This window comes from Myotis yumanensis, unplaced genomic scaffold (assembly GCF_028538775.1).
Source record: "Myotis yumanensis isolate MYYU_CA2020_CCGP unplaced genomic scaffold, mMyoYum1.0.hap1 SCAF_1, whole genome shotgun sequence".
NCBI lineage: Eukaryota > Metazoa > Chordata > Mammalia > Chiroptera > Vespertilionidae > Myotis > Myotis yumanensis.
This window is the reverse complement of record NW_027223752.1, coordinates 27641409-27663294: the sequence shown is the minus strand read 5'-3', so window position 1 is coordinate 27663294 and position 21886 is coordinate 27641409. Positions and strand designations below refer to the sequence as shown.

The window sequence follows — 21886 nt, the reverse complement described above, 5'->3', positions numbered from 1 at the left end:
TCCCCCCCCCCCCCTCGCCCCGCTTTTTAATTAGTTCAATACCCTCCGAAGATTAGCATTACCCTATTGGACAGGGCAGCTCTAGAACTTGTCACCTGTCAGTCTCTTTAAATCGTGTCCCCTCCTTTTCACCAGCAAAGGAATATTTTCTAAATGAATAAGCAACGCTGATTCAAAGCATCACTTCAACTGGTCCCAAACCCTTTTATTCTTTTTTTAAAATATTTTTTTATTGATTTCCTACTAGTCTTGATATGGCAAATCCTTACAGAGAGGAAGGGAGAGGGTTAGAGAGAGAGAAACATCAATGATGGGAGAAAATCACTGATCGGCTGCCTCCTGTACGCTCCCTAATGGGGATGAGACTGCAACGCAGGCATGCGCCCTTGGCTGGAAATGATCCGGGACCCTTCCGTCTGCGGGCCGATGCTCTACCCACTGAGCTAACCGGCGAGGGCCACCCCTTTTAGTCTTTGGCGAGTGCAGCGTCTGCATTCTGTCGCTTCACTCAGAGCTGGACGGAGGACAGTGTCCCGAGACAAAGTAACTTACACACCAAGTGACATGGAATCACCCAACAGAAACGCGGACTGCGTCCCCGCCTGGTCTGTGGGGTGGTACGGAAGGCTAACCGACCGCCCGGACAGGCGTGGCAAACACGTGAGCGGCGCAGGGCGGTCGGGCACGCCTCCGCCGGCAGAGGGGGCGGGAGGCTGGCCGCATGTCCTCCCACGCGGGGCGCCGCCACCCGGGGCGCGCGTGCCAGTCAGCATGGCCTGTCCTGGCCCCCAACCCTGGCGGTGTCCCGGCATACAAAACGAGAGCCAACCTCCACCCGCTCCCGCAGGAGAATCGTGCCTCCTGCCGTGTATGCCAGAAACTTCTCCCAACCTTGCCCCGATACCGCACCCCAGCCGCTGGGGGATCAAGGTCCCCCGTACAAAATGGCGACGGGGCCCGGGAAGAAGCCATAGAGACGCCCGCCCTCCGCGGAGAGAGCGTCGGCCTCTTCGGGACGTCCGCGCCCCCTGAGAGGCTGGAGGGGCTCGCGTTCCGGCGGAGGCGGGGACAGGGTGCGCCTCGAAGGGCCCCTCTAGGAGGACAGCAAGCAGTCTCTATGGTGCCGGGTCCTCCGAGCCGGTCACGTGGCTGGCGGAAGCCGCCGCGGAGGCGGGGGGAGGAGAAAGGGGCGGGAAGCCGAGGGGATTGCTCCAGACCCGGCGACGACTGGGTTGTCATGGAGCCGCGGGCCCGTGCCGGCGCATGCGCCACCTGACCCGCAGGCTGTGCTTGAAGTGGCGACCCCGACCCGGGCCCGAGGTGAGGAAGGGAGGACGGGGCGCACGAGGAGAGGGTTTGGGCGGGGAGCGTGGGAGAGGAGGTGAGAGTAGGGGCAAGAAGAAGGGTCGCGAGGTAGGCAAGAGGGAGAATCAGGACTTTAGGGGGTCAGACAGAGGCCCAAATGGTGGGAGCAGAGGGTGTGCGTCCCTCCCCCAGTTCGTTGGTGGGTTTAGTTTTGAGGGGCGGGCCTTGGTGGGAGAGGGAGTCCAGGGCGAGGAGGAGGCGGAGTACCGAGAGGGGGCTGGTGTGGGGTGCCAGTGGGGTGAGACCCTTAGGGCGGGGGGTGGGGGGGGGCGGGTCTAGCCCTGGAGGTGACAGCTGTGGGCTTTGGGCCGGGGCGAGCCGGAGGCCTCCGGCCAGGCTGTGAGCTGAGGCCCAGGGAACGGGCAGGTGAGTGGGTGCGGGAGCTGGTAACCTGGTGACGGCCCTGGGACTCCGGTCTGGGGGCTGGAGGTGGCGCCCCGTTCTGGGTCCGGGCACAGGTGTGCTGTCCTTTCCAGAGACGTGTTGCCACTCACTTGGCTGGTGATTTCTCCTGGGTGGCCAGGCGGCCAGGCCTGGTGCCAGGGGTTGGGGAGATGGGAAAGAAGTGCCAAGAAAGGAGTTAGTGGGTGAGTTGGGGCGGGGGTGGGGGGGGGGAAGCTCTGATCCAGGCCGAAATCAGGCTCCCTGCTATTGCCCAAGTCCTGGCAGGTTGCATGGCCTGGGCGTTTGCCCTGGGCGGCTGGTGGTATGCCAGCCACAGCACAGTCCTAGGGTCTGCCCAGTGCTGCCCTGCTGAGCTGGCAGCTCGGGGGCCTGGAGGGCGCTCCTGCTGCCTGGCACAGACACGCGTGGGCTGGTGCGAATGGGAGTGGGTACTGTTGCTGCGAACCCTGCTGGGGGGTGGGGGGTGGGGGGGGCGCCTTGAGGGAAGTTCTCTAATCATCTGCTCTTTGGAAGAGGAGGATGGAGTGAGCCACACCAGGTGCCAAACAGGACGTTGTATGGGAGTGGGGTTTAGGATCTTTGACATGAATCTTTGCAGCCAAGTTGAAGAATAAAAATGGATGTGAAGGGAAAGATGAATGTGAAGAGATCTAGGCATCACCAGGAGGTAAAGGGGTTGTTCCCTGTTAAAATACACAGACATTTCCCCAGAATGGTATCTCCCAACATGCAGACCAAGAGAAAACGACTTCTGTAATGTATTCATAATTCAAACTGGGATTACTCATGGTTTTCTGGGCTGTAAGGTCTTAGTTTTTTATGGCCTTGTTACTTTATTGTAAGGTCTCTGCTTGGGCTTTCTCTTCGCAACTCTGTCCATGCATGGCTGTTAGACATGTGACACATTTTAAAGGAAACTTGAGCTCTTGGGAAAGTTGCCAAGTATCTATAAAAGGAAAGATCTGAGAGCAGCATTTCAGATTCTTTCCTTGTAAACCTTGGGTGTCCTTTTTTTTTTTTTTATTCATAAGCCTACATCATCATAGAGATTGTTTTTGGATTAGACCAACCTTTAATTCGGTTGATGGATTTATCCCTGAGTTTTCATCTTAGATTAAGGGGTAGATGAGAGATCTTCCTGCGGGAGACCAGAGCTGGAAGTTAGGTCTTGAGGTAACCATGGCGTTTGGAAATGCCGACTCTTGACCTTCAAGCTGTTCAGGTATTTCAGTGACAGCTAAGCTGCTAGGGCTGTCAGCGAGGCTCAGCAGGAGAGGGGATTTGCAGGCATTTATTATTCTGTTGAGTATCTCACACATATTGTTGGGAGCTGAGGTTGCAAAGATTAAAAAAAAAACTGTTGAGGTTGAAGAGACAAATAATTAGAGTCTAATGTTAGAAGTGCAAAAATAGAAGCAAGAGCCAAGTGCTGTGGAGCACTTGCTAGAATTTTATCTTATACCTGTTTATATAAGCCTCTGTGTTTATGTTCACTTTCCATGATAAGTTTTAGTACGTACTGTTCTCTCTGGAAACCTTTGGACACCGTGTTACCTGTTACTTATTAAGAGGCCCAGTCAGGGTCGATTCTGACAGCTTGGGAAGCTTAAGTGGGAGTCCTTTTAGTGCAGAGTCAGGCTCATGAGGATCTGAGATGTTTGTACGTGATGGTAGTAGTTTCCAGTCTGTGCCAGGAAGCAGAGATGGCACAGTGGGTAAGAGCATGGTAACCCATTTCCTTTTACTTTTTCTTCCTTTTTTATAGCAAAGGTGGAAATTTATTAAAGAACAAGTACAAATTCCCACGTGGGGAAGGGGAAAGAATCCCACAACACAGACTCCCATGTGGGGAGGGGAGTCCCCATAACCCATTTTTAACCCCTAGTCAGCTTATGAGTACAATAATGCCGAGGAAGAAGAAAATCTTGAGGTTTTCAGATTTTGCCATTTGTGTGGCCCTGGGTTTGAGAGCAGCAGCAGTAAATGCCATCCCGCTGCTTCTCTCCTGGGGAGAGAGCCTCACCTGTGCTGTGTGCGAGTGGGCCTGTTTGATTGATGACCTCAGTGCCACTTCTGGGGAGGAAGCGCCTCTCCTCTCAGAGCAGAGAGGTCCAAGTTGGATGTAGCCCTTCATTCGGCATCTTTTTTGAACGTCCCTGGGCACTCAGGCTTCCTGTGGCATAAGGAGAACTTAGGACAGGGCTTTCACACTTTAGTCACTTCCACATCCAAAGTAGTTAATTTACTATTCTACAGTGCTTTTTACCTCCAACTGCCGCCAGTTCCCCAGGATCTAAAATTTTAGTATCTGTTCTTCTTTTAACCAATTTGTCAACGTTTCAGTTTTTTTATTTCATACTCAGTGTTGTCCTGCATATTCTTGACTGGCCAGAATAAATTCCTGTGTATCTTTTTGGAGCTCCATTGAATACACTTTAATAACACCAGCAAGACCTTTCTCCTCCTTCACAAGGATTGTAGAAGGCTAAATTGGGATGCCTTATCTAAAATACCCATAAAGTAATCCGTATTTTGTAAGATAATTTGAAACTTTGTCAAGTTCTAACTCAGTTGCAACTAACATGAGCTGCTTTCCTAATCTAAATCAACAGTAGGGGCAGACTTGAATGATACATCTGATTGGTCACCCAGAAGCGACATCTACTTCCATTTTGAAGAAACCTCCTATTCACTTTCCATGCACATTTCTTGGTTTTCATACAAAGGGATTCTGATTTAATTAGAGATACACTTATACATTTTAGTCTGTTTTTTAGGCTGCACTGTTGAACTTCCTGGCCATCCAATAGAGAGATGTTGTTTTTGCGTAGTGCTGTACAAGATGTGACAGTGCCATTGTTTATCTCCTATGCACCGAGGACTAAACCTGTGACCTGTGAACGGGTGCTTGGTTTGACATGGGGAGACCAGTTCCTTTAAATCAGCGGTTCTCAACCTGTGGGTCGCGACCCCTTTGGGGGTTGAACGACTCTTTCAGGGTCGACTAAGACCATTGGAAAACACATATAATTACATATTGTTTTTGTGATTAATCACTATGCTTTAATTATGTTCAATTTGTAACAATGAAATTGGGGGTTACCACAACATGAGGAACTGTATTAAAGGGTCGCGGCATTAGGAAGGTTGAGAACCACTGCTTTAAATGAACTCAGTATGGTACAAAGTAATTTTTACTTGCAGTTGTGTTTATGATTCAGTCTCATTCAGATCAGTGTGTGTTCCCTTTTGCCCACTTACACTGTGTGCAAACGTATGAACAAGAGGGCTGCTCAGGGACACTCGTAAAGCATCCTTGTCTTCTGTTTAATTTTTGTTTATCTTGAATCCCTCCTCTGCTTCTGGAGTAGTTGATGTTCCCCATGAGGTCCTGATTGGCAGAAATGTTCAGCCTTGGCCTTTCAGGGTGTTCCAGATACAGTGCTGTTGGCAGGGGGCTCGTGTTTCTCTGCACTCAGGACAAGTGGATGGAGCTGCGAGTGGACTGCGAATTAAAATGCTGCCAGGCTTTGTTTACACCTACTACTGTCTTAGTCTACTTGGGCTGCTATGACAAAATATCTCAGCCAGGGTGGCTTGCAAACAACAGGAATTTATTGTTAGTGATTCTAGAGCAGTGATGGCGAACCTATGACACGCGTGTCACAGGTGACACGCGAACTCATTATTTTGGTTGATTTTTCTTTGTTAAATGGCATTTAAATATATAAAATAAATATCAAAACTATAAATCTTTGTTTTACTATGGTTGCAAATATCAAAAAATTTCTATATGTGACACAGCACCAGAGTTAAGTTAGGGTTTTCAAAATGCTGACACGCGGAGCTCAAAAGGTTCGCCATCACTGTTCTAGAGGCTGGAAGTCTGAGATGAGGGTGCTTGGGTGGTGGAAGGGGCTAAGGAGCTGTCTGGAGCCTCTTTTATGAGGCACTAATCCTACTTGTGAGGGCTCCACCCTCATGATTTAAGCACCTTCCAAAGGGCCCGCCTCCTAATACCATAATTTTTGGGCGTTAGGATTTCAACATATGGATTTGAGGGGAACACAAACATTGAGACCAGCACTTGGGCAGTTTTATTATTGTCATTTTCCTTGTTGGCCTCCTGTTGTCTTGAGCCCTGTGATAGCCCTTGTGTTCTTATCTTGCTGCCATTCTTCTTTGCCTCAAATGGCCTTGTTAGAATATCTGGAATGCTTTCAGCCTCTGTCAGCCCTTTGAAGGGCTCATTCATCTAATTCTTTGCACTGTTAGCTTAGTTATGGATCTGCAATGGACTGGCTATCACTGGGCAAACCTGTGCTTCTTCCTGGGCTCCCAACATGTACATGTGACAGCCTACAAGCATCTCTACTTGGAAGACCCACGGTCGCTTCTCTCTCACGGCTTAAACTGAACCACCTCACCACCACCATATATCTTCTGGGCTCCACCGTCTGTCCCCCAACATGCAGTCACCAAGCCCCATCAAGTCAGCCTTCTAAATAAGTGTCTCCAATCTGTTCACTTCTCTCCTGTCACTGCCACCACCTTCAGTCACCGGGACTACATAGTAGTATCTAGATCAGTGGTTCTCAACCTTCCTAATGCCGCGACCCTTTAATACAGTTCCTCATGTTGTGGTGACCCCCAACCATAAAATTATTTTCGTTACTACTTCATAACTGTAATTTTGCTACTGTTATGAATCGTAATGTAAATATCTGATATGCAGGATGTATTTTCATGGTTAAAAATTGAACATAATTAAAGCATAGTGATTAATCACAAAAACAATATGTCATTATATATTCAATATGTGTTTTCCGATGGTCTTAGGCGACCCCTGTGAAAGGGTAATTCGACCCACAGGTTGAGAACCGCTGATCTAGATGGTCTCAATGTCGATCCGGCCTCTCCCTAAATTTAGTCTCCAGCATCCAAATGCTTTTAAAATGCAGATCTGATCTTGTCACTTTTCTGGTTAAAATCCTTTTGTGACTTCTCTTTGCTCTTAATACCCAAAGTCTTCACAACATCACTTACAAGGCACTGCCTGTCTGGCCCACACCGACCCTTCTCGTGTCACGTGGCCTTCTACCCCCTGCACTGTGCCCTGGCCCCCTGGGCCTTCCAGCTCTTTGAATGTGTCAGGCTCCTTTCTCCTTAGGGCTTTCAGACTTCCACACCCACCGGCCCCCTTCCCCAGCCAACTTCCCAACTTCTGCTCCTTCCCACTAACTCTGTCTTCCTCCAGATCCCAGCTACATGTCACTTCCTCGGGAAAGCCTTCCTCTCCCTGTCCCCCCAGACTCTTAGCCCCTCCCCTTCATAGCTGTTATCAAAATAGTAATTAACCCTTTGCACTCCGAACCATTCTGGACATTGGCTACCAGCTACTAGACGCTACTTTGCGGTGGAAACGTGCATTTACAGACCCTCGTATTATTTAGTATAATTTTGGAACCAAGTAACGTATTATAATGATATTGGACTTATATGAATTGGGTGACATCGAGGAATGTATATTTGCAAAAAAAACAATATTTTATTGTTTATAATTTTGTACAGTATAAGTTTTGTAACACTCCCCAATATGCATTGCAGGCTGATTAGTGCATGTTTGACAGTAATAAGTGGTTTGACGCCTGCCACCAGGTGTTTTCCTGTTAGAATACACAATGCAGTCCCGTTTTCTTTGTCCCACATCGGGAATATGTAGTTTATTGTTTAATCTATTGTCCGCAGAAGATGTGGATGGACGCGTTCTCGATACACAAAAATCGCCCTTTAATCGGTCAACGAGTGTCTTAACAAACTTGTGGTGTGTCATTGGCGTTTCATTACTTATTTGTTTTTCAATGCGATACATTATGTATGAGTTTATCACACACATTTCCAACCCCCCAAAAAATAACTTCCTCCACCATTTGAGCGATTTACGGAGGAAACAATACGTCGAAGCGTATTGATCCGCACGATCCGCACCACCCATATTTGCCGTATATTCTAACACCATTTCAGGCTTACTGACTGTTACGATATGTCTACCGCGTAATGTTCTCTGGGTAGATTGTAGGTTTGTGTTATAATAATTGGTGAGCATGGTAATAATTCTTTTATCTTTCCACGCAAGAAGCATAGTATTATTCTTTCTGTATGCAACTGTTTCTTTCCAATTTCTTCTTTGGCATAATTGTTTGTCTCTTTTATTATGCTGTCTACTAATTCTTCAGTAAAATATAATGTGAAATAGTTTATGGGCTCTTTTATGTTACTCGGGACTTGTGGTCCGGCTATTTCTTCGTGTAAATCAAAATTTATCGTGGCTGGAGGAACGTCCGATTCGGTAACATCTTCCCACTCTTCACTTGACGATACGTTGTCATGTTGCCGTGTGTTTTCTTCCATACTACTATTATCGCTTTCGCTATCTATGCGAACAATTCGTCGCCTTCTAGGTTGAACGATATCACTATCACTGCTGTCGTTTTGTTCTACAGTTAGTCTTTCTAACGTGTCTGTATAGAGGTCTATCTGGAGCTCATCTTTACTACTACTTGTGTCATGAGACTCATTCGTGGTTGGATGCTTTGCCATTGTTCTAATAAAAAATATGAATAAATGCATGGGTTGAAAATTTCTAATTGTTATTACTAACTGACAAGATGATATTTACCAAAATAGCTTTCACCAAACAATTTATTCACTAAGAAAAGAATCACTTTTCCGATTTTCTCCTCGTTAGATCTATGTGCACTGCTCGAAGCTTCAAACCAAAATGAGCTCAGCTTTGAAAATCTTTTCCTCCAGATGTAGACTTGTTTATTTGTAATTATATATCTCACTATACAGTGCGCGCTATGTTCGAAAACCAACCTTTCTTCTACAAACTCCCCTTATCGCTCTTTTCAAGTGGCGTCTCGAAGTGCTCGGACCGTCGTGAGCACGCATCTCACTTTCTCGTCCGACACAAAACCCGCTGACATTTCTTGTATATATCTTAGTAATTTTACGATATTTTGATTTAATTTCTTGTGCCATTTCAAGATAAAACTTCAGGGAAACATGCATGTCTCAAAAAGTTGCGTTGAAATAACTCAATTCCCCGTAATCACTAATAAACTGCAATGTCCCCTGAGAGGGGACATCCGAGTGATATGCTAGAATTCCGATGTCCCCTGAGAGGGGACAGCGGAGTGCAAAGGGTTGTGTGCTTCCTTGATTAATGTCTGTCTCCCTCTAGAATGTAAGTTCCAGGAAGGTAGACCATGTCTGTTTCGTTCACCCTGTATCCCCAGTCCTGGTTCATGGTGGGCACTTGATAAAGATTTTTAAAGGACTGAATGTAACTTATCTGAACCTCAACTTCCTCCTCTATAAAATGGGATAGCCAGAGAGGAGGACGTGAGAGTCAAGTGAGATAAAATTAACAGCAATAATGTTGTGGGCTTTTATAGAAGCAAAGCACTATTCTATATGATCTTATTTGTGCATAAAAGTGCTTTTTAAGCCAAAAAGTAGCATGCATATAAAAGGAGTTGTTTTTACTCTGGTCAGTGAAAGGTTAACTTGAGAAGCACACTATGGGAGGTGGCAGTAAGTCAGGAGTGGCAGATGTAACCTGGGAAAGCAAGCCCTGTCCCAGATGGGCATCCCCCCTGCTCTCCTCCCTCGGGGAGCAGGGTGAGTTACCCGGTCCAGAAACCTAATCAACTGCGCCTTTGTTAGCCATTTCAAAGCCGCCACTGAATGTGGTGTGTGTGCCTTGAATTTGTAATAGATGTAGAGGGCAGGGAGAGGACAGTGGACCTCCTTTTGGGTGGAAACGCTTCTACTGCTCAGTAAACTGGAAGCCTTTTCAGTTGAGACCTCTGAGAAAATGCAGAGGAAGTGGGTGAGGCCAGTGTTCTTTGCCCTCTCTTTACTCACCATTTCAGTCACCTGTTTCAGCTCTCTAGGCAGTGACTTCTTATGTAATTGTTGTTTTTCACAGGGCAACCCAGATGAAAGAGTCCTAGTGAACTCACTTCCAGCCCAGAAAACATGGAGAGGAAAAACCCGTCCAGAGAGAGCCCCAGAAGACTCTCGGCCAAACTAGGCAAAGGCACAGAGATGAAAAAAGTGGCTCGTCAGCTCGGCATGGCAGCGGCCGAGTCAGACAAGGACTCTGGATTTTCAGGTTAAAATACCTCGTTCTTTCTACATTGTAATGAATGATTTGCCTGAAAGAGGTCCTCCCTCAAACTCCTTTGTGTGATAGGGATGGGAAACTTTCACATACAGAATAAATAAATATCTGATCTCTTAAAATGACAATTCTGGTGCCACATGGCAGGGTACCGATCAGAGTCACCACAGGGTTAGTTCTGAAGGAGTGATTTGACATATTTTTTTAAAAATATATATTTATATTTATTTCAGAGAGGAAGGGAGAGGGAGAGAGAGATAGAAACATCAATGATGAGAGAGAATCATTGATCGGCTGCCTACTGCACGCCCCACACTGAGGATCGAGCCTGCAACCCAGGCATGTGCCCTGACTGGGAATCAGACCCGGACCTCTTGACTCATAGGTCGATGCTCAGCCATTAAGCCACACTGTCCAGGGGATTTGACATCTTTTTTCAACTCAATTTTATTTTATTTATTTTATTTTTTAAAAAATTTTTTTTATTTTTATTTATTTATTTTTTTATTGCTTATAGCATTACAAAGGGTATTACATATGTGTCCTTTTTTTTCCCCGCCCTTGACAATACCCCGGCTTCCCCTACCCCCCAGTGTCTTAGGTCCATTGGTTATGCTCATATGCATGCATACAAGTCCTTCAGTTGATCTCTTACCCCCCTCCCTCCTGCCCCCCAACCCTCCCCGGCCTTCCCGCTGCAGTTTGACAATCTGTGTGAGGCAGCTCTGCCTCTGTATCTATTATTGTTCAAAAGTTTATAATGGTCTCTATTATCCATGAATGTCAACTCAATTTTAAATCTTATAACTGTTGCACGTAGTTACTGGAAAAAATATTTAAGGGCTCATAATTCTGTTGTTTTCGCTCCTTTTTCATAGGAATAGTTACATTGCAGAAAAAAATACTGCATGTTGTTACCATGTAACAAATTAAAACAAAAAGAGTATACAATTTGTTAAAGTAACTTTTTTGCTAAGAAAGTAATTTTGCTTTGTTTACAAATGTTTCTCCTCTACAACCCATCCTCCCAATATCCATGTATTTCGCATTTGGACTTGAGTATCTATTAGAGACAAGAAAGGAGACCAGTTTTCCTTACTAATTTGTCCAAACCTTACCTGAAAGGGTTAGCTGCATACCCGGTGAACCTTTCAATTTTGTGCTGAGGCACCTTTATTTCCAGGTCTGAGAGTAGTGGCTTGACATACCATAGCTCTAGTGTCAACATTTTGGCCCAGGGATGCAGAAAGGTGATGCTAGGGCATTCTGGCTGGGTTAGCACCCTGGGATGGAGCCCTCTCCTAGATGAAGACTTAATGTTATCCTCACAGAGACTAATCAGTCCATGCTCCTGATTTATTAACTTACACTGAGAAATACAGCTGTTAGGAATGCTAGATCTGCCTCATCCTTAGATTGGTATATTATATTTCCTCCCCGTAGGGAGGCTGTGTGAGAAGCCAAATTATAAATAGACTGTTGCTCAGAGAAGAACAGAGCACCTACTGACAGAGGGATTAGAATAAGGACAGTCGGGAAGCGAGGGCCAACGTGTAGCCCTTTGGTTTTTCTTCTCTGTCGCTTAGCACTGTTTCCTAAACTTGCCTCATCATAAGGCTCATCTGAGGCATTTGTTAAAAACACTGCTCGCCAGACCCCGGTCCTGGACGCTGTGATGTTGAGGGCCTTGGGGGAGGGCCTGGAATGTGGGGGTTATTTTCTGTGCCTGGTGAGTTGTGTAATCAGACAGGGTTGGGAAACACTGCAGGCTTACTGTCTCTGTCTTTTTTTAAGGTCATGTTTGATTTCATCTGTTTTTCATATCACAAAGGTGATACATGCTCATTGTAGAAGCTTAGACATGTAGAAACTTGGAAAGAAAAATATAAGCATTATCTATCATCCCACCACCTATTTCTTCTCAATACTGTTGACATTTTGGTACCTCTCTTTCCCACAACTTCAGGCAGTTGTTATGTAGTATGTCCCAAAGTCTGGATGGTGTTTCTGATAGTTTCCTTATTCTGTAGAAGTGCTTTAAGAAGTGTTGTGCTGGTCAGACACAGGCAGTGTTAAAACCAATCGAACTGGTTGTGCTCCAGAAAGTGACCCCAGTGAATGCCTCCAGCCACATCTGGGCCAGGTGCCAGTGATTTCGTCACTGCCTGAGTTATTATTTCAGTCACTTGGTGAATGATGTAATCTGTGATTTTTAAAAAATACGTTTTTATTGATTTCAGAGAGGAAGGGAAAGGGAGAGAGAGAGAAACATCAATGATAAGACAGAAGCATCAATTGGCTGCCTCCTGCATGCCCCCTACTGGGGATGGAGCCCAAAACATGGGCAGGTGCCCTTGATTGGAACTGAACCCGGGACCCTTCAGTCCACAGGCCGGCTCTCTATCCACTGAGCCAAACCGGCTGGAGCTAATCTGCGATTTTTAATTAGCTGCAGTCCATAGTCAGAGTTTGCCCATTGTCCCAGTAGTGTCCTTTTTAACTGTGAGTCTTTTGGTCCGTTTGTTTTAGATCCTGGGTCCATTGACGATTGTACATTTCTTTTAGTTGTCCTGTCTTTTTAGTTTTATTTAATCTAGAGCAGCTCCCTCATCTTTCCTATCCTTTCCTTTTTTATTCTTTAATGACATCGACATCTTTGAATGAGTTAGGCCTGTTGTTCTGTAGAATGTCCCACACTCTGGATTTTTCTGATAGCTTCCCCATTACTCGAATCAGGATAACATTTTTTTACAGCCTACTGCACTTTTTCTGTTATATCCTTCTCATTGCACACATAAGGAGACTCTTATGTTTGTCTTATTCTTGCTGGTGCTCTGGTTGATCACTTGGTTAAGGTGGTGTTTACACTTGCTTAAGGTAGCATATACCAGATTTTTTCAATGTAAAAGTACCCTTTTTTCTTTGTAATTATAAGCAATTTATGAGATGGTATTTTGAGATTGTATGACAATTCTTCTCCCCAACAAACTCTTGACCTGTGGCTTTGGCATCCATTGATGATCTTTGCCCAAATCAAGCACTACATGTGTGGTTCTGACTTAACTGCAAGTGTTGACAGTTGTCCTCATTTAAATTAAAGTTTCATTCCGGGCCTGCCTCATCTAGTTGACTCTGTGATTCCTGATGAGCATTTAGGGTATCCCCAGACGCCTCCTAGCAGGGTTACAGCAGTCTCTGGGGATGCTCCAGTAGATAGCTAAATAAGTCCTTAGTGATGGATTCACGGAGGGCATTCTTATTTTCTTTGCCTTGGAGAGTATCTATCACCCGATGTGCAGGGTCCCAGTAGACACAGCAACAAAGGAGATGTCTAACTGGGTAGAGGGAACAACAATGACAGACACATTTTAAACCTCAGCTTTGATGAACTTATCCAGAATTTACAATTAGAAAACTTAGGAAGAAGCTCTTTCAATTTCCGCATGGATGTAAGTTTTAAGGTTTTGTGTTTATTATTTTTTACAATATATTTTTATTTCTGAGAGGAAGGAAGAGGGAGAGAGAGATAGAAACGTCAATGTGAAAGTAATGAAATGAACTAACTTTGAAGCCTTCCACCCAGTTCTGTAGACTGGTGATGATTACTTTCACAGGAACCTGAATTGATGCAGGCTTTTGTCTGTAAGAGTTAGAAAGGAGTCCTCGGGCAGTCATTCCTAATCTTTGGGGGCAGAGGTGATAATTATGGATGCCTTTGAGAGTCCAATGAAAGCTAAAGACCCTCTCCTCAGAAAAATGCACAAAAACCCATCTCACAAATGTTCCATTCAGTTTCAAGGAGTCCCGCCACTCCCCAGGAGGCCTGGTTACCAGCCTCTAGCCTAGAGCCTGGGTGAACTGTCCGTTTTCCTGCCCACCAGATGGGAGTTCGGAATGTCTGAGCTCGGCGGAGCAAATGGAGTCCGAGGACATGCTGAGCGCCTTAGGCTGGAGCCGGGAAGACCGGCCAAGACTGAACTCCAAGGCTGCGAGCAGTGCCTTCCCCACTCTGTCCCCCATGGTCGTCATGAAGAACGTGCTGGTCAAACAGGTGAGGGGGGTGCAAGTTCAAGTGCCTGGGCTTCCTGTGTGCAGAGGCTCCCCTCCGCCCGGGAGGGATTTAGACGCAGAGCACTAGAACCACTCCGCTGCCGAGTACTCTGTCCTGGGGAAAGGATGTTTCCTTTCAACTACTGACAGTGTTTAAAAAGGACTCCAGGACAGCAAGACTATTTTATTTCTGTATCCCTAGTTTATCCAGAGGAGCACCGGAATTCTTTAGTCATGTATAAAAGAACCAAGCAGAAATGTCATAACTTTCATAGTACAGTTAATAGATGACAGAATTCAGGGTATAAACAAAAGAATCTCTTTTTAACTTGAAATGCCCTGGGAATTTAGAAATGTAGGATGCATTTATTTGTTTGAGAAATGGAGGCAATTTCCATGTTTCTCCTGTCACATTCTGAGCCTTTTCTTAGTAATCAGCCAAGGACGTGCCGTTAGTGGAAAAGCAGCTCTTTGGTTAAGGTATGGCTGCCCCAGCAGAGTCTGCACGGCATTGCTGTGGAGCTGAAACACATCCTGTTGGGGCTTGATTACATAACTATGCATAATATGTGATTATTGTCCAGATATGCAAGAAAAGATTTAGATGAAAATCTAAGCCCCCATGTTTGGAACCAAGAACTTAATCAGATGAACTGGGTTCAAGAACACTTAACCTTACCCTGCTTTGCTCTAAAATATATCAGCTCTCCCATGGGGCCATTGATGAGGCTGCTGGAAGCTAGCTTTATGCTGCTGACCTTCCAGCTCAGGTAGAAGAACATACACGGCTGTAGCCTGACATGAAACCTTATGTCTCAACTATTACCTAGTTATTTCCGAGGAACACAAACGGATTTTCAACAAGGCAACCTGGTGAGTTTGGACAAAGAATTTGGAAATTCTTGCGTGACAAATCACCTCAGCAGGAAAAATAGCTCTGCTTATTGAAACGAAGAGAGAGAATAAAGACACGTAATGGAGCCCAGATGAGCTTGTCCAGACCCCATCAGTGCTGTGATGCTTCTCAGGGCTTCCTTTCTCCTGGCTCTTTCTATCCCCGCCTTCCTCTCTGGCTCCCTGTTTGTCAGTCCTTCCTGTGTGTCTGTGTTTATATGCCTTCTTTGTTGTTAGGCAGGCTGGCAGCTCCCCAGGGCGGAGAACAGCCCACAGTTGAGGAGTGGGTAGGTTTTTCCAGCAGAGCTGCATTCTCCAGGACAAAGGCCTGCCGGGAGGCTGCTGGCTCCATCAGCAGATGGGAGGCTTGGGGCGGGCGAACCTGATGGAGTCGTCTAGGAGTTTCGTCTTGTTTTTTCACACGTTAGAATCCAGCACATTCCAACATTAAAATAGTGATATACTTTTAAAAATATGTGTATTTTGTGTAATGTCTTGGTTTTATTTTATATATATATATACTATAGCAGTGGTCGCCAACCCGTAGCCTGTGAGGTCCGAAAGGTTGGTGACCACTGGTTTCAGGAAACCATTGGAGCAGCAGTCGCCAAACCGTGGTCCGAAGACCACTGGTGGTCTGTGAGATCCGAAAGGTTGGTGACGCTGTATTAGAGGCCCGAATCATGCACCGGTGGGGCCCCTTGGCCTGGCCTGTGGGGATCGGGCCGAAACCAGCTCTCCGACATCCCCTGAGAAGTCCTGGATTTCGAGAAGACATAGGCCAGGCCGAGGGACCCCACAGGTGCACGAATCCATGCACTGGGCCTCTAGTATGCATATAAGATCTTTGGTTAATCTCTTCCTGCCCTCCCCCCACCCCCCCTTCCCTCTGAGATTCATCAGTCTGTTCCATGTTTCCATGCCGGTGGTTTCTGCTCCTGTGTTGAGTGTCTGCCCCCTGGTGGTCAGTGCATGTCATAGCTACCAGCTGGTCGGCTGGTTGCTTAGGCTTTTATATATATAGATATTTTTTATTATTTCAGAGAGAGGGAGAGAGGGATAGAAACATCAATGATGAGAGAGAATCATTGATCAGCTGCCTCCTGCACACCCCCCACTGGGGATCGAGCCCACAACCCAGGCATGTGCCTTGATGGAATCAAACCGTGACCTGGTTCATGGGTCGACGCTCAACCACTGAGCCACACCAGCTGGGCTAATGTCTTGGTCTTAGATACTTTTCTTTTGAAGGTCTGATTCCAGTTCTGCCACTCGACTGTGATCTTGCACACAATTACTTAATCACCTGGGCTTCAGTTTCCTCATCTTCAATGTGAAGGCTTCGTGGAAAATGACCCTGAGATTGTAGCCAAGTCTAAAATCTTGTCCCGTATTCCCTCAGATTTTTTCAACATAAATAATATATTGTAAAATCTAATAATTAGAACCAGTAAGCTAAGTATCTACTACAGCAATGGGCATAGCAGCATTAGGAAGAATCCAGTGAAATCAGCTTAGGAAAGCAGTGAATTAGAAATTTTCTGGATCCATTTGCCTCATAGTAGGTCTACCCTTAGGGCATGAGTGACTAAGGGAATAGCCTGATATTTTCCTTCTGACTGAGCTGGACTAGGCTGATGTCTGCTTCGAAAGACCCCTGCTTTTGGATCTGCTCTGACAGGGAAGTGTGGTGCTAGGCCTAGCACTGCTTGCTTACGTAGTACATCCAGCGTATATCTGAATACCAAGAGGGCTTCAGAATGGACTCTCCAGGTGATCCCAACTTTTGCATAGGAGATGAACTATAACTGGCCTAACGTTCTAGCCCAGCTGTGGGCAAACTACAGCCCGCGGGCCGGATGCGGCCCATTTGAAATGAATAAAACTAAAAAAAAAAAAAAAAGACCGTACCCTTTTATGTAATGATGTTTACTTTGAATTTATATTAGTTCACACAAACACTCCATACATGCTTTTGTTCCGGCCCTCCGGTCCAGTTTAAGAACCCATTGTGGCCCTCGAGTCAAAAAGTTTGCCCACCCCTGTTCTAGCCACACATCGAGGAAGCTCAAAGGTGTGGTGGGCATGTGTGGGAGATAGCTCTCTTCAGCAGTGACTACCCCACCAGCTCATATCTTTGGGACCAGGTTGGAACTGGACTGGCTTTTAAATATTGGAAAAAGATAGCCATGCCCTTCTTTATTAGCTTTCCATCTGAATCAGTACTTTAATTAAAAATGAAAATGCATAACTGAGGAGTAATATAACAAAGGCAGTGTAGTAGAATGGTTAGAGTGGGTTTTAGAGCCAGCTCTGTCACTTAGTATCTTGTTGACTTAAAGCAACTCATTTCAACTTTCTACACCTCAGTTTTCTACTTGTGAAGGGAAATGATTACTACCTCACAGGGTTGTTACGGAAACAATCCATGTAAAACATCACACACAGTGCTAGCTTGTAGTAAGCACCAATATCTGATAACTGTTATTATCTTGAGTGGTTTTATGATTGTTGGGTGTCACTGCCTTAAAAAGGGGGCCCATGGACTCCTGACAATATGTGACTTTAATCAAAAGTTGTGTTCAGGTAAAAGAGGGTCCAGATGTAACTAAATGAAGACAGACTCTTGTGTAAAGTCACATTTGTAGTCTTGAAATGAGCACATTTTAACCATGCCAAGCAGTTGTATTACCCATGTTTTTATTGCCTCAATTGTGACCTTAACTATGTCATTACGTCATCTACCTACAGTTTCTCTTCCTGAGTGGTAGCACTTGAATAAAAATAGGTATTTCCTTCAGTTTTGCCTTAGGAAAAGTGTAAAAAAAGAAAGAAAGGGAGAAATTATAGCCCTACCCGGTTTGGCTCATTGGATAGTGTGTCAGCCTGTGGACCGTAGGGTCCCAGGTTTGATTCAGGTCAAGGGCATGTACCTCGGTTGCAGGCTCCTCTCCAGCTCGGGCCCTGGTCAGAGCGTGTGCAGGAGGCAACCAATTGATGTGTTTCTCTCACATTGATATTTCCCTCTGTCTTTCCCTCTTTCTTCCACTCTCTCTAAAATCAATAGAAAAATATCCTCAGGTGAGGATTAAAAAAAAAATTATAATGGCAGGCCCAAATGGATTTTTAAGCCACTTTTCCAATCACGCTCTTCAGAAAGGGCTACCTGTTTTGTGAGGGAAGCTCTGAACGTGAAATTGTTGTAAATCTCTGCTTTGCCCCTTAGCAGAAGCAGGTAACAAGGAGTGTGCTGTTTTCATCTGCTTTCAGGGCAGCAGCTCATCCCAGCTCCAGTCATGGACCGTCCAGCCCTCCTTCGAAGTGATCTCGGCACAGCCACAGCTCCTGTTCCTTCACCCACCTGTGCCATCGCCTGTCAGCCCATGTCACGCTGGCGAGAAAAGGTCCGACTCCAGGAACTACTTGCCCATTCTGAATTCTTACACCAAAATAGCCCCACACCCAGGCAAAAGGGGCCTCTCCCTCAGCCCAAAAGAGAAAGATCGTGGAACGCAGAAGAAAATGTGTACTGAGAGACCTGGGCCGAGCCTGCCCGCCAGTGAGCCCACAAAGACAGGTGCTGTGTCATCCAGTCCCCCGATTGCAGCCCCCCCCAGTGCCAAGCTGGTGGAGGACTCAGCTCTGCAGGGTGTGCCCTCCCTCGTGGCAGGCGGAAGTCCACAGACTCTTCAGCCCGTGTCCAGCAGCCATGTGGCTAAAGCTCCCAGCTTGACCTTTGCTTCCCCCGCCAGTCCTGTCTGCGCATCAGACAGCACTCTGCATGGGGTAGAGAGCACCTCCCCCCTGTCACCACTGTCAGCTAATTATAGCTCACCTTTGTGGGCCGCAGAGCACCTCTGCCGCAGCCCAGATCTCTTCTCAGAGCAGCTGCCCAGCAAACACAGGCGCTTTCAGAACACCCTGGTAGTCCTGCATAAGTCCGGCTTGCTGGAGATCACTTTGAAAACCAAGGAGCTGATTCGTCAGAACCAGGCAACACAGGTGGAGCTAGACCAGCTAAAGGAGCAGACCCAGCTGTTTATAGAGGCCGCCAAGAGCAGGGCTCCTCAGGCTTGGGCCAGGCTGCAGGCATCGCTAACACTGGGGGCTAGTCATGCTGGCGGTGACCTAGAAGCATTCTCTGATCACCCAGACATATAGCACAGAAGGCAGACTTTCCTGTTACTTGAGTGGTTCTTTTTAACTCTATTGCTGTTATCTTACTCCTGTTTCCCAAAGCTTATGTAAGGTCTTTTCCTTCTACTCATAAACTGTTCAACAGTTCACTTATGAAGCCTCATGCCAATCCCTGGCTGCTGTCTTAACCTGTGGTCTGTGCCCAGTTTACATATGTCTCTGTTCCACTGAGGACCTCAGATTCGGGGTGTCCTTGAGTCCCTTTTCCTTAGCCTGCAGGTGCTTAGGTGGGTCACGGGGCAAAGCAGAAGAGAGGAGTGTGTGGAGCTCTAGCTGTCACCTCCCATCATCCCAGTCACTAACCCTGATCACCTCCCACTGTCCCACTCACTAACTGATCAGAGGTGCAGTGACATGGATGAGCATACTGAATGACACCTGTCAAGCCAGGGAGTAGGTGACAAGGATCCCTTCCCAGGTCTTCCCTTGAATATCTTAGAGAAAAATAAGAGGAGGTGTGGTTGCATTCCTTAAGGCATCATGCCATTTGGCCAAAACCTAAAATGCTTTGGGCACAGGCTGGGCCTAGGGAGCAAACACTTAATGACTTAAAGCTTTGTTTTCTTAAACTTGAAAGTCAAAGGAAAAGGGTGGTACCATTTAACTCTGACACTTTCATCACAAACCAGGTTTCTCTTCACTTAAACTGGTAGGCAAAATAACTTCAGCTTTTTAAAGTATGGAACGGATGCAGTACCATCTGGAGTTACAGTTGATGAGTTGCTTTTCTGAGTTAGAGTCTGAAGAAACACATGGTCAGTATCTCTTGGTCGGGAGCTGGAAGATTCCAGTAATTTGTGCTTTTTTTCTTTCTACTTTTGAAACAATACAACCTGTTTGATGTGTGAAAATCTTAATGATAGCTTCATGGTGCCTGAGAGTGAGTGAGTGGTGTAAATTAACGCTCTGCTGCCACTTTTTCTTCTTTTGTTTTACTAAAAGAGGAAAGATGTGATTATTAAGCTGGATAGATTTGGGATTAAAATCATCCTAATAATTTTCATAAAATTATATGAAATATAAGCCCACAAAGTTGGCTTCTTACCAGTTTCGCCTCTAAAGCTTTCGTGTGACGCACAGTGACCTGGAGCGAGCAGGAGCAGCGTCTTCTGTGTTTCTGCCATGCGTTGGGTATTGGCAGCAAGCCCAGAGGTGTGGTGTTGCGTATGTGAGGTTCACCTGGGAATGGAAGCTGTGATGGGAATTTACAGACACACATGCTTTCAGCTTCATCGTCAAGGTAAGCTGGATTCTAACAGTAAAGCTCTAACTTTTCCTCCTCTCATTTAAAAATTTTACTCTTGAAAACCTAAATAACAACTTCTGGGTGACCAGCTTTTACACAGGAAAATGTTCTTGAAGTTTTACCAAGGCCAGAAAGAAGCTAAAGCTCCTATCTGCTAGGTAGTGGTAACTCTAACGGTGTTTAAAAATTACAAGGCTTTGGATCGCCTCCACTCTATTCTCAAACGTGCATGAGTTAGGTAAGGCCGATTTACTAGTAGAAATAAATAACTTGGTAAAATCTCTAGACTCCTGATTAACACAGAATTATTACCTGCCATTTGCTTTCTGAAAGAGTGTCAGAGATCAGAGCCAGTGTGTCTTTAAGCAGACCCAGCTCCTTCGAGTATTTTGTCTGGGCCTCCCCCCTCTGCCTCCCCAAGTCTGCAGTACCACAGCAGCTCTACTCGCGCACCATGCCAGGAAGCTTCCTTTTTGGCAGAATGCATTTGGCGGCAGAGCTACAGAGACAGGTGCGTTCGGAACAGCCTGGCACTAGCCATGAGTCTTACTGAGTGTCAAAATCTGAACACAATTGCTGAGAACCAAATTTATTCCATCCGAAAACCTTCTGGAGCTCTAAGCCTCTTGGAATCTTCTTCCCAGATTAAGGTTTGCATTCCCTTCTGTCACAGTAAAAGATGACGAAAGCCATCGTTGATCCTCACAGCTCTTGTCTGGCCTTATGATTTAGTGCTAGAAGTCTCTAAGCTCTTAGCTTGGGTGCTTGTTGTCTAGTGGAGCTCGAGGTAGGCGAAGCCACGTAGGGTAGGAGAGTTCATTGAAGCTAGCAGACATTGGGGCCAGGGGCCATTTCAGCAAATGGAGGAACCTTGGAGTTGACCAGAAAGACCTCTGTTGGTTGCACAAGGCAGATTTGATCTGGTATGATGTCCTGTGGCGGAGCTACTGTTTTCTGAACATGTGAAGCCATTCTTAGCTCAAATCAGTCCTTCTGGCAGATTTTGTTGGCAATATTAAAAAAAACACAAAAAAAACCTAGAAAAAGCTGCTGATTGAATTGGTTATGGGAATGGAGTTTAATGACATTGTAATTTATTGCTCTCATTACCGTTTATTGATTATAGTATTGTCTGACTTTATTGATTCCTTCAGCAGAAGGTAACTTGTGCATATATCGAAGTGTTTTTCCAGTTATGAGTTCTTTAGGGTAGAGATTTCTTTACCAAATGTGAATTCTTTTGAAGAAGTATGAAGTTTTGTAGAAATTGACTGTGAAATGTCAGATTAAAATAAAAGACACATACTTGAAAATTATTTGGCCTTTTTGCTTTATAACTGCTTAAAAATACTAAGTGAAACCTAGAGTAAATATTTGAATTGATTTAAGTTTTGAACATATGTACTCATGTCATTTGGGCAGTTTGGGATTAGATACTGAACTTGCAGAAATTTATTGTTCGGACTTTGACCAGTGTGCAAGCAATCTTGAGGCAAATGAATGGCCCAGTGTTCCCTAGAGTCTTGGACGTTTATATT

At 45.7% G+C, this 21886-nt stretch overlaps 1 protein-coding gene across 4 annotated transcripts; it reads left to right on the top strand.

Annotated features, from left to right (window-relative positions):
• The first annotated feature begins 1223 nt into the window (after positions 1-1223).
• Positions 1224-21664, top strand: CIPC (CLOCK interacting pacemaker). 4 transcript variants are annotated; one of them, XM_070416097.1, is made up of 4 exons: positions 1224-1320; positions 9767-9952; positions 13843-14012; positions 18176-21664. In XM_070416097.1, exons 2-4 carry the CDS (start codon positions 9817-9819, stop codon positions 19064-19066), a joined length of 1197 nt encoding a protein of 398 aa, XP_070272198.1. In that variant the 5' UTR covers positions 1224-1320; positions 9767-9816; the 3' UTR covers positions 19067-21664. The 4 variants fall into 4 exon arrangements, with proteins under 4 accessions (XP_070272198.1, XP_070272207.1, XP_070272224.1 ...); XM_070416106.1 differs by lacking the exon at positions 1224-1320 and adding an exon at positions 1675-1731; XM_070416123.1 differs by lacking the exon at positions 1224-1320 and adding an exon at positions 3467-3485.
• The last annotated feature ends 222 nt before the right edge of the window (positions 21665-21886 follow it).

Excerpts from the sequence above, each read along its gene's own strand:
- CIPC (XM_070416097.1), top strand. The coding sequence starts at position 9,817 with ATGGAGAGGAAAAACCCGTCCAGAGAGAGCCCCAGAAGACTCTCGGCC. Across the intron at positions 9,953-13,842 it reads CAAGGACTCTGGATTTTCAG|ATGGGAGTTCGGAATGTCTG; the intron begins GTTAAAATACCT and ends CCTGCCCACCAG. Across the intron at positions 14,013-18,175 it reads AGAACGTGCTGGTCAAACAG|GGCAGCAGCTCATCCCAGCT; the intron begins GTGAGGGGGGTG and ends ATCTGCTTTCAG.